Raw genomic sequence first — 12247 nt, forward strand, 5'->3', positions numbered from 1 at the left:
AAAGATCCGGCCGTTCGACATGATTCCTTCAGCAATGAACATAACGCCATGGACAACCTAGATTCTAACACCTTCGTCCTCTCCGCAAATTGCCCCCAAGAACCGCAGGCGAGGTACAGAGAGTATACACTTCGGCAAGACCTTTTAGCATGCAACAAGCAGTACGGGATCGACCCAACCCGGATCAAAGATCTGTCGTCCATGGCATCGCTGCCGGATAGAAGGACTACCCCGACAAACCTAAACTACAGCGGTGTCGAATCCCCTTCACCACTTCATAGGGACTCGAATTCTCAGAGGCGGACCGCGATAACCTCGATTGTGCACACAATCCTTATTGTAACTTCAATGAAGATCAGGATGCACATGAATGGGTAAACGGTTGTCCAGGCCTTCCCAGGATCACCGAAGAGCTATCTAGCCACAACGCCCCCCGACGCTCCGGCCGCGTGGCCACCGAGGCCCTTGGCACGGCCATGCACCAGGCCGCAACGGCGGAAATGGCGGCCTCCCGCGCTTGGCAGGCCGGGATGGCCAGCCCGCAGGCCGGCCAGTTGCTTGCTGCTATGGTGAAGACACAGGCACGTCCAAGACGCGGAGGAGTTTTACTTCGTTGGCATCATATCACTATCGGCTCCCAATTCTGTTCTTCCTTCTTTGCCAAACTTTACGGAAGCAAGCAACGCTCGTTATGTATTCTTTCGCTATTCTTTCACACTCTTACAACTTGCGTCCGTTTCCTGCTCTTCACACTCATGCCGGAGTATATATGGGTCGTGTCCCATCTTAGCTAGCTTGGTAGATTTATACATACAATCACATGTCCGTACACATTGTCCAGCCGACAATGTCTCTAATGTGCCTGTACACTGATTCCACATCAAGATGCGCGCTGAAGAGAAGTTCATGTTGTCTCTTTGACGTTGATCGGCGTTTCCATAGCTAGAGGAAAGAAGTGTGTATTGTCTCTAAGATCAATGACATGCACGAGTTCATTTACAAATTATGTAAAATGCATTGATGCTAAGATAGGTATTTATGTATCATCTCAAAAGTAAGGATCTTCCAAAAAAGGAAAAGAAAAGAAGAAGAAAAAGAAGACGTCAACCGACGGACAAGATATCATCATGGTCGTAACCAACAACACCTTTCCCCGACCATGAAATGCATCTCAAGACACACAAAAAGGAAGAAAAAAACCACAAGGTATAACAGTTCCCGCCACACACCTTCCTACACCGCCCGAAAACACCCCCAACCCTATCCCATGCGATGAGAAAGAAAAAAACCAAAAAAAAGCCAGCCGTGAACGTCTTTTATCCATCCCTATAAAACTTCTTGAAAATCAAATGCAAAAACAAATTAACGTTAACCCTCGCCACTCCATCCGCTCCACTTCCAATCATCTTACTACCACCACCACTTCCAGCACCTTCTCCAAACAAGTTCATAAACTGATGATTATCAAATTGCGCCTGCAGCAGCCCATCCAGCGGCACCTCTGCAAAAGCACCCGGAATCATCATTGAACCCTGGCTACCCTGAATCTCAAAGATACCCGTCTGGTTCGACGAGATAGTAATGTCAAGGCGGTCCCACATGCGTTCGTCGTATCCAGACCACGAGATCAGGATGCCCTTTTCGGCCAAATTCCTGGCCGAGTACTTGAACGAACCAAAGCGGTACTCACGGCCCGAGTTCTTCAATTCGCGCTGGTGGTTGTATTGGCGGGTGAAGGGGAGGAGGAACTTCTTCTTGCCCTTCTTGGATTGCAGAGTCACCATGGCTTGTTCAATGTAGTCGTTGTAACTCTTCAACTGCGATTCCAAGAAATGCGCCTTCTCGTCCAAAGCAGCGAGTGTAGTTCGTACACCCTCCAACTCTTTAGCACGCTGGATGCGGCGGCGGTGCTTCGTCCGGATGTCGACTGCGATAGCATTGAGAAGGTCTTGGTAGTTGTTCGTGTGGGAGATGCGGCCTGCGCGTTGGAGTTGCACCATGTTCTCTAGACAGTATTGCTTCAGAGTGGGGTAGTCAAGGTCGAGGACAGAGTTGGCTCCCATGTCCTGGGTGTAGGTTGATGCGGCGGATGAGCGGACGATGTTGGATTGTTTACGTGAGCGGTCTCTTCGTTGGGCGATGATTTCTTCGTTGACGAGGGCGTCCCAGCGGGCTTCGTCGTCGGGGGTGATGGGCTTGGTCATGATTTCGGTAAGGTTGGCGCCGGTCTGGATGCGGATGATGTATAGGACATAGCGCTTGGTTTCCATGAAGAGGGATTTGATAGCGGAGTCGGGATCTGGAAACGTTAGTAGTTGTCAGATGTGCGGGACGGTAAAACTCACCCTCTTGCTCATGATACTTAGGATTCAGGGTCAAGGTAATCTCGCTGGTGCTGACGTGCAAAAGCTCGTTTTCGTTGTTCTTCGCGCTACCGAGCTCACGGACAATCTCGCGGAGGGGATCGTCTTGCGAGGGACACAAACTTGGTAGGTCGTCGATGACGAGGTTGTGAATGGCGAATACATCTGCGAGTTTGATGTAGAGTGTTGGCTTGGTTCTTGCGAACAGATCGTTGAACTCGTCAATCTCAAACTGAGCTTCAGCGGCGCGGACATTGATCATGTTCGACCAAATGTCTTGCATCCGATCGATGGCTTCCGTGATGTAGCTGTTAAGAGGTTGCAGGTAGAGATCTTCACCACCAAACAGCTTACCACAGGCGATCTGACTAAGAACCTTGGCAACAGCTCCGAGGTTTCTGTTCATGACTGGCGAAAGACCGCGGTCCACAACACCCCAGTGCTGGGGTTGCAACAGAGCAGGTTGGATGTAAGCCTTCCATACCCAGTGGCCTGTGATTTGTAGAAGCTGCTCTTGTGCTTCGTAGGGAAACTTCAAACGTAGCTCTTCGAACATCTGCTGTGCAATGTAGCGGACACCGTAAGGCATGCGGTGAAGCACTTCCTCGAACATTGTGAAGTATTGGTCTGCGACATCGCGGAGATCTTGCAGGTTGTGGATAAAGGTTGCGCGCGTCTCAGGGTCCTTGAGTGCTATGTCTCGGGAGACATTTGGGTCACGATGACTCCTTTGGCCAGTACGGAGCTCTTCGTTGTTGATGGCGGAACGGTAGATCTGCATTGGGTCGCTCTCCAGATCCAGGTGCTCGTTCTCAATAATGTTTTCGCGAATGACAGATCCGAGGACGTCTTTCAAGAACTTGCGGTCTCGTGGTGATCTGATGTAATTGGCGAATAGTTTGCTCCAGAAGAAGTTGCCTCGAAGGTACTCATGGAGGTTCGAGCAACCCTCAATCTCCTCTTTCAGCGATCTGGCGAGTAGCTTCAATAGCCAGTACTCTTCTCTGCGCTTCTGGGCCAGTCCAAACATACTCATAGTCAGCTGCTCGATACGTTTGATGTCACCCTCGGCCAAGCTCTGTTCACGTATGCGCCTGAAAAGCCTTGCCATGTACTGGGGTTGGGTCTGTAGAACAAAGAAGAGCTCCTGGTATTGTTCCAACTTCCGGCGCGAGTTCTTGTTGAGGGCTTTAAGATCGAAGGGGTCCTTTGAGGAAATGTCCTTGCTGCTGAGTAGAGTTCCCACGTTGCCTCCAAAGTGCTTCTGATGTTTGACGACCTCGTCAAGAGTGATCTTGTTCTTTACAAGCAGCGCAATCTTGATGTCAAGCTGATCGACGTACTGCTCGGCAAGCTCGTTCTGACGTACGTGCTGTACTACGGTCTTGCGCAGGCGTTCAAACTCTGGTATATAGTTAGTACGTTGCAGTTACAGCAAGAAAAATGCCACTTACCGATTTCCTCGTCAAAGTCAATGTCGTTGTCGTTGAGCAGATGTACAAAGTTCTTGACAGTTGATACTGGAGGGTTGGTTCCGCTAGTCAAGCTCTTGTAGGCCTCACCTTGTTGGCGACCCCGAATAAAGCTCTGCACTTTGATAACCTTTTCCATGTTCTCCTTGTAGAACTGCTGCTTCTCTGCAAATTTCTGACGAATTATCAAGCCACGCGCCAAGGTCTGTAGTTCGACAATGGCCTCTTCGTGTTCTTCCACTTGGCCGAGCTGCATACCGATCCGCAACCTGGCCAGCATACCACGCGCTACAGCTTGAAGGTCGACTGTTTCAGGCTCTTGAGCGTTGATCTCGCAGAGGGTGTCATACGTCCGTTGGCGCTGCATGAAGCCTCGGCAGGCTGATTGGAGATCCAAGATGGTCGGTTCTTGTGCCTTGAGTGCCTTGAGATCAGAAAAGTGCTTCTGTCGTGAAAGGAAACCACGAATGTATGACTGAAGTGACAGAACAACAGGTTCCTGCTCGTGCAGATGCGTGAGAATATCAGTAACCTCTGCACGCATCTTTGCGCCTCTTGCAACCGCCTGTAAGTCGGTGATCTGAGGTTCTTCGGCGAAGAGGAACTGATGGATCTCTCGAACAGAATTTCTCAAGACATTGGCGCGAACTTGGGACTGAAGACGAGACCAATCAACGTTCGTGCTTACCAGCTTCTTTTGCTGCGCGGCTTCCTTGTTTCTAGCAAGGAGACCTCGTGCGGTAGACTGTAACAGGGTAATCATAGACTCGTGTTGACGAAGACCTTCCTGGTCAGCACGCATGGATTGACGGACAAGCATTGCCCTTGAGACGGCTTGGAGATCCGCGACCTGAGGTTCGTTTTCTCGTAGCTCTGTCCATTCTCGGTCCACCTGCGCGCGTACAAGGGCGCCGCGAATCATAGCCTGCACATGCTTAACAGCTGGTTCAGTGTCGCGTGTTTGTTCGTATCGGTCGGAGACGCGAAGTCGTTCAAGTGCTCCTCGAATTGCCGCTTGGAACTGCCGTATGCCGTGTTCATGTCGCTCGATCTTCGACTTTGTGTACTGAACTTGTGCCCTGGCCTTGCGTCCCCGGAACAGGTTCTGCACCTTCAAGACCTGAGCCTCATTGGCATGCCAGAACTGCTCCTCACCTTGTAGTCTCGACCGCACCAGGAATCCTCTCGCGGCACCTTGTAGAGTAACGGCGAAACGCTTCATGTCCATGCGGTAGGTGGATATCTGTCGAGCCCAGTCGCCACGAATACGTGCTTGCAAGTCTGCAATCAGGTATTCATGGTCCCAAAGCTCTTCCATGAGCATTCCAAGACGTATCCTGACCAGAGCACCACGCATCTGTGCCTGCAGATCCAGTATGATATCCTCATTCTCACCCAATTCCCGATCGATCCGGTCTTCTTCGGACTCGACTGGCTCCGGCTCTGGTTCTGGTTCTGGCTCGACTTGGAAATTTGCTTGCATACCAGAGAAGTTTGGCATACTAACACCAGACTTGTCCAAGCCCTTTTGTGTAGCCTCCAGCTCGTGGTCCTCGAATTGGAGTTTACCGACCAGGTTACCGATGCGGAAGTCGACGATGCCTTTCCGGAACAAGAGCCATGAGAGCGCGTGGATGCAGTAGATGACCTTTGGCACATTTTTCTTCTCGTAGAGATCGACGAGTTCGAAGCGGAAGAGATCGGGCAGTTCGATTTCGGCGAGGAACTTGAAGAAGTGCGCGTAGTTGTTGGAGTGTCGGTATTGTAGCTTTGGATCGCGGAATATGCGCAGCGGCTGTCCCTTGATGGACTGTACGATTTCCGCTAGTGTGATGCCGTTTCGCAGCGCCTCCTCGAGTTCAACAACAGGCGGTAGGTCGTTTTCAAGAATGTCTTCCATCCACTCCTTGGCTTCTCCGATATGACAAAGATATTCGTACGCCTGCAAGAACTGCCTTTGTTGATCCATCCAGTTCCGACTTCCCCATGAGGATGCTGCTTTTTGCCTATCCGGGTTCCGTTGCAGCCTCCTTCGCCCGTTGAGACCCACGACCTGTTGCTCTGGAGACTTGATGGCAAAGTCATCGTCGTTTGCGTCTTCGGCAAATTTGGAGAGAGTCCGCAGGTGTCCCGTAGAAGATTTCTGGAAGCTCTTAAGTTCTGGTCGTTCTAGGTGGACGGATAGCGGTCGGGAGGAGTGGTCGCGGGTGGGCGCGCGTACGGAATCATGTCGAGATACTGCTAGCGAGAGCGGGCGCGGTTTGGCTGTCGGCGAAGAGGGGCCGTCGAAGGGAGAGTAGAGGTTCTCGACGCTGTGTGATCGCAGGTGGCTGTTGCTGCGAACCGGGCTAGTACTTGCTGGGCGTAGTAGCTTCTCTGGCGATGGCGGGTTCGAGAAAGTTGCGGGACGTAGCAGTTTTTCGGGCGATGGCGGATATACGGGCGTCGTCGGTCTCATGGCCTTGTCGGGAGACGATGGCGTCTGTTTCTCAGGCGATGCCGGTCGTAGGGATTTGCGCATGCTCGAATACATATCTGATGGGTCAGTCTCTGCGGATCCGAAGTAGTCTTCTGTTCGCGGGCGAGAGAGAGCCGTGGCTTCACTCAGGCCGCGGCGGTGCGACAAGGAGCCGAAGCCGCTGGATGCATGGCTCGACTGCGTGCTCGAGCGGCTCGGGGGGTACTGAGAGTGGTTCGAGGAGCCATTGGAAGCTGTGGACGTCTGGCGGAGCGGGGAGGGCGATGTTGCGGAGTGGCCAGGTCTCGATCGTGGGGCAGTCAGGTAAGAACTCATGGCGAGCGCGACAGTCGAACCGCATGCGTCGTACAGAACAAAGAAAGGTGGTCGTGGGCGTGGTGGTGGATGCTCAAGAGACCGTCATGGAGGCCCGCGATAATTACAAGTAATATGGATTGCGCCTGCCGCCAAAACAAAAGTCGCGAACTCGACCAAGCGAATGTCTGAAGCCCTGCGACCAAGCGCGCACTTTTACTCTGCACGGGCGAATAGCGGAATGGGAAATCGAAATCGAAATTGGGTATCGTAGATGAAAGGCTGCGGCGTTGAAACTGGAAGCGGACGTGTGTAGTCCAAGCTTTTGCGGATGTTTACGACGGGCTGCGATGGCTTGCCGGCATGTTGTCGTGCCAACCACCCCAGCATGCCCTCTCCACACCGCGAAAATCATCCATCCCGACTCCCGTCCCACGGACCGGCAAACTCAAAACAACATCCTAGTGCTGCATCTCCTTTGTGGTTGCTGTTGATCATCACGTCTGCCGCGAGCCCTTCACTGCGAACTCAACACCCCTACCCTCGACCGCCCCAGAAATCTCCAGTCCACGCCATGTCGCGACAACGGTGCCTGAAGTCTAGGGCGACAAGACGTCCGGCACCATAACGGCGACAGCAGCCATACTACATGTCGCACGGTGAGCCGTCGCGTCCAAACCTTCCCTTAGCGTACCCCTTCCAGACGTCCAATTACATCCTCGTCGACATGTCAATACTTGACAAGTATAAGGGAGCTCCCAGTTGACAGGTTTCGCCCAACCTGTCTACACCAGAAAGCACCCAGGTACCTGCCGGCTCCTGTGGAAGTCATCGGTCGATGATGTTTCTGTACACAGCGTGCATTTGGACCAATCGACAACCACCAACACCATCGCAAGATCAAGTGCTCAAGTCAGTATACACGCACATGCTGCCATGTTCCGCGCGCATCGTCTCCCTTTGGGACGCGTCTTAGTCACGCTAAAAGGCGGGGTTACATCAGCAGACTCTTGGCGAAGGAGCCCACTGAAATTCTTTCCGCGCCGCATTCTCTGCCAAACTTTTTCTTCTTGGGAAAACCCTCGATTTTCCCCGGCCAGAGTCCTTTACTGAGAACGACGGTCTGTTTCCTTCAGTGATACCCCTCTTACCCTTCTCAAACCCTTGAGAAGTTTCTTTTTATACCTATCATGCCCATCTCCAACGGTGACGCCATGACCAACACGGCTGAGAACGCCTTGGACTACACCAAGGCTCTTGAGATTCTCAAGAACGACTACCCTGAGCACGATGGCATTGACATCAAGACGCTCATCGACTCCAAGAAGAACGGCGGTCTCACATACAATGACTTCCTCATGCTTCCTGGCTACATTGGCTTCCCCGCAGCCGAAGTCGCACTCGACACCCCAATCACCAAGCGCATTTCTCTCAAGACGCCCTTCGTCTCCTCGCCCATGGACACTGTCACCGAGCACAAGATGGCTATTCACATTGCGCTTCTTGGAGGTCTTGGTGTGATCCACCACAACTGCTCTCAGGACGACCAGGCTGAGATGGTTCGCAAAGTCAAGCGCTTTGAGAACGGTTTCATCCTGGACCCAGTCGTCATCTCTCCCAACACCACTGTTGGAGAGGCCAAGGCGCTGAAGGAGAAGTGGGGATTCGGTGGTTTCCCAGTCACTGGTAAGTCAGACTATGCTCTGTTGTTCCTACCCCCATTCGCATTGTGATGATCAACCTTTCAAAATAACTTTCGTTCATCCGCAAGGTTCCGCCTACTGTGGAGAAAATGTATCTGAATTGCCTCCAAACCACTACGCTTTGTCAACATCTTGTATTGGAATCATCCACTGACAATAGCTACAGAGAACGGCACTCTTCGCTCCAAGCTCGTTGGTATCATTACACCCCGAGACATCCAGTTCCACGACAAGCTCGACGACCCGGTCACCGCAGTCATGTCCACCGACCTCGTAACCGCCCGCCACGGTGTTGAGCTCAAGGAAGCCAACGACATCTTGAACAAGTCCAAGAAGGGCAAGCTTCCCATCGTCGACGAGAGCTTCAACCTGATTGCGCTCCTGTCTCGCTCCGACTTGATGAAGAACCTCAACTTCCCGCTTGCGTCCAAGCTCCCACACTCGAAGCAGCTCATCGCGGCGGCTGCCATCGGTACCCGACCCGAGGACAAGATTCGTCTGCAGAAACTCGTAGATGCCGGCCTTGACATTGTCATCCTCGACAGCAGTCAGGGAAACAGCATGTACCAGATTGAGATGATCAAGTACATCAAGGAGAAGTACCCTCAGCTTGACGTGATTGGCGGCAACGTCGTCACACGCGAGCAAGCTGCTGGGCTCATCGCCGCTGGTGTCGACGGTCTCCGTATCGGCATGGGTAGCGGAAGTGCCTGCATCACACAGGAAGTCATGGCTGTCGGACGGCCACAGGCTACCTCGGTGTACAACGTCGCCTCATTTGCGTCCCGGTTCGGCGTGCCCTGCATTGCCGATGGTGGTATCCAGAATGTAGGCCACATCGTCAAGGGTCTCGCTATGGGTGCCTCGGCCATCATGATGGGTGGTCTCCTAGCCGGTACTACCGAGTCTCCCGGAGAGTACTTTGTCAGCGGTGACGGTCAGCTCGTCAAGGCCTACCGTGGTATGGGCAGTATCGCCGCCATGGAGGACAAGAAGGCCGGCGCCGGCGCCGCAGACTCCAAGGCCAGCAACGCTGGTACTGCGCGTTACTTCTCCGAGGGTGACCGTGTCCTCGTTGCCCAGGGTGTCTCTGGATCCGTCCAGGACCGTGGCTCCATCACCAAGTTCGTGCCTTACCTCATGGCTGGTGTTCAGCACTCGCTACAGGACATTGGTATCACGAGCCTCGAAGAGCTTCACAAGGGCGTTGCCAACGGCACCGTCAGGTTCGAGTTGCGCACTGCTAGCGCACAGGCTGAGGGTAACGTGCATGGTCTGCACAGCTTCGACAAGAAGCTTTACTCATAGATGAGCGAAAATGATATACGAAAGAAATGCATTGGGAGGGCGTTAGTGGGTGGTTGGGATGGTTGAATGGCTTGGTTCATTCCCTCGTTATTAGACACGACGCGCTATGCGAAAATGATTGATGTTCTTATTTACGGGAGCAAATGGATACAATAGGCCAAAAGCAATGATACCACGAACTCTGTTCATTCTTATTGAAGCACAAAATATGTCTTCTGCTCAGTCAGTGATGCATGCTGCCGCGGGAAATTCTGGAGTGTTGACTCTTTGGCCGCGATGTCACCGTGCGAGCTAACATGTCCTAACCTCGGTACCTCCCCGCGCGTCGACTCGTCACTCACCAACCACATGCCAGCCGTCATAACGCGCCGACCGCCATTGTCGGCTGTCTGTGAAGCCGGATATGCCAATGCGTCTCCTGGCTGAAGGTAGATTGACTGCGCGCTCCTTTACCCTTAGACAAACTTTTTCTACACGTCCCACCTCTACACTCTCTTCGTTCTTCGACAGACCACAGGTTCGGTGCAGAGCGACGTCAGTACGAACAGCTGCCTACTTGAAGGCTATCCAACGGCCCGCGACTGGATTGTTTGAGTTAAAGAAGCGCAACATGTCCACCCCAGCAGACCACCAGCCGTCTAAAAAGGCGGCAAAGACACCAGCGGTTCCACGGCCCAGCGCAAGGTATACCGCCAACCCTCCACCTCTAGCAACGGTTCCAAGTACCATAGGCTGACCATCCCCAGCGTCCTCCTCATCTCCCCTACCAACCAAATCCTTCTTCTGCACCGTGTCAAGAAAGCCTCGAGCTTCGCCTCCGCACACGTCTTCCCTGGCGGCGCCCTCTCCAAAACGCACGACGGCACCATCCCCGACGTGAACGACCCAGGGAGACACCAAGATGGGCCTGCCTACCGTATGGCAGCCGTGCGCGAGACATTTGAGGAATGCGGTATCCTACTAGCTAAGAGCAAGAAGACAGGCAAGCTGTTTACCGAGATCAGCGACGAAGAACGTGAAAAAGGGCGACGAGACGTGCACAGCGGAACCGTCAAGTTTGGCGATCTACTTGAGAAATGGGGTGCTGTCCCCGACACCGAGGCGCTGATACCGTTTACGCGGTGGGTAACGCCCGGCAACGTGCCCAAAAGATTCTCGACACAAATGTACATTTACTTCCTACCTCTCGGCTCCGTATCGCCCACGAAACACGCGGCACCAGCGTCCACGCCCCCTGGCTCTGGACTTGAAGAAGAAGATGAAATTGTTATACCAAACCCGACGCATGACGGGGGTATCGAACACACGGCCGCACGTTTCCTGCCACCGAACAAGTGGATTGATCTTGCGAGGCAGAATAGGATCATACTGTTTCCGCCGCAGTTTTTCCTGACGCTGCTGCTGAGTCCGTATCTAGCGGCAACGGTCACGAGCCCGAGCAGTCCTACACCTAGTATTTCGGAGTTGCAACTCGAGCGAGAAAAATGTCTGGATTTCTTGCGCAAACCGAGGATGTATGAAGGCAAGCCTGAAGTTTCCTTTGCAGAAGCTTGTATCTCTCCTATCGTGCTGGGCAAGGGACAGTATGGAGAGAAGGGGCAGGACGGCGTGGGAGGTGTGGATAAAGATACTGCGGTTCTCGTATTGGATCGACCGGGTAAAGAGATCGAGGAGCAAGAAGGTGGAAAGGGGAGGAGGGGATTGCGGGAATGGGTTGTTACGACGAGGTTCAAGGGGGAGGGGCCGAGGGATGTGGATGTTAGACGGAGGGAGGACGTGCTGGGGAAGAAGACGCAGGAGAAGTTGTAGATTGCGTTGTTCTTATTGAGCAGTGCGATTGACTTCCAATGTTACCACAAAGTGATGGTAGATGTGATTATGCTCGCACAGCTGTTTGGGTATTGGTCATTACCAGCCAGCGCCGTTGATCAAGCATCAAACCAAAGTTTCCAAGACGAGATCCGCCAGGACTGGGCCCGAAGAGCGGAACCAGCCTGCACCAGTCGCAAAGAGCTTGGTGTAGCTAGCGCTTAGCTTATTTCCCCGCATTCTAGCGATGATCAAGAAGATCGTATGCCTCATCTATTCCCGGTCCGGCGAAACCACCTAGGCGGCTCGGCGCAACGCATGCCGAGCACCATATAGTACCTTGAACCTTGAAACTTATCAGGACATGATATCAGCAGAGTACATCCTGCTTCGTGCAGCTCATCCTTCATCTAGCAAACATGTATTGGACTAGGCTGCTGGCAAGTATCGCTTCGTTGACGACGCTGCAGTTGGAGGTACTAGCTGGGTCTTGTTGGCGGGACACTACATGCAATGGACCAACTGAAGCTGCGTTTGAAGGTACTTGCTTCTGTTCCTATCTTTCTTCCTTAATGCTAACGAATCAGGGCCCTGGCAAGGGAACATCTACGCCCCATCATCACGTACAGTTCGACCAAGATCAGTCATCACTATTCGAGACCGTCATCCAGCAAGTTACCCTCGACTCGTGGTCCTCCGCGGGAATGGAACGAATGTTGTTTTCGATTTCGGTATAGAAGTTGGCGGTATCGCCTCCCTCTCCTACACCAGCAATGGAACCGGTGCTATCGGCCTCGCATTCTCCGAAGCATCGACGTG

At 53.0% G+C, this 12247-nt stretch overlaps 4 protein-coding genes across 4 annotated transcripts; 3 read left to right on the plus strand and 1 right to left on the minus strand.

The window, feature by feature from the left end:
* Nucleotides 1-1316: 1316 nt before the first annotated feature.
* Nucleotides 1317-6629, minus strand: J4E82_007741 (uncharacterized protein; the record flags this gene model as incomplete). The annotated part of the gene is made up of 3 exons (XM_051733983.1): nt 1317-2299; nt 2346-3767; nt 3818-6629. The coding sequence occupies 3 exons, from the start codon at nt 6627-6629 to the stop codon at nt 1317-1319; spliced, it is 5217 nt and encodes a 1738-aa protein (XP_051586272.1).
* A 1169-nt stretch (nt 6630-7798) lies between these two features.
* Nucleotides 7799-9619, plus strand: J4E82_007742 (uncharacterized protein; the record flags this gene model as incomplete). The annotated part of the gene is made up of 2 exons (XM_051733984.1): nt 7799-8294; nt 8478-9619. The coding sequence occupies 2 exons, from the start codon at nt 7799-7801 to the stop codon at nt 9617-9619; spliced, it is 1638 nt and encodes a 545-aa protein (XP_051586273.1).
* Nucleotides 9620-9895: 276 nt separating this feature from the next.
* On the plus strand, nt 9896-11428 carry J4E82_007743 (uncharacterized protein; the record flags this gene model as incomplete). The annotated part of the gene is made up of 3 exons (XM_051733985.1): nt 9896-9903; nt 10148-10303; nt 10366-11428. The coding sequence occupies 3 exons, from the start codon at nt 9896-9898 to the stop codon at nt 11426-11428; spliced, it is 1227 nt and encodes a 408-aa protein (XP_051586274.1).
* A 513-nt stretch (nt 11429-11941) lies between these two features.
* J4E82_007744 (uncharacterized protein) lies at nt 11942-12165 on the plus strand (the record flags this gene model as incomplete). Its single annotated transcript, XM_051733986.1, has 2 exons — nt 11942-11968; nt 12016-12165. 2 exons carry the CDS (start codon nt 11942-11944, stop codon nt 12163-12165), a joined length of 177 nt encoding a protein of 58 aa, XP_051586275.1.
* Between the last annotated feature and the right edge of the window lie 82 nt (nt 12166-12247).

The sequence above is a fragment of the Alternaria postmessia genome, assembly GCF_024291825.1.
Source record: "Alternaria postmessia strain BMP 2775 chromosome Unknown scaffold_55, whole genome shotgun sequence".
Lineage (NCBI taxonomy): Eukaryota > Fungi > Ascomycota > Dothideomycetes > Pleosporales > Pleosporaceae > Alternaria > Alternaria postmessia.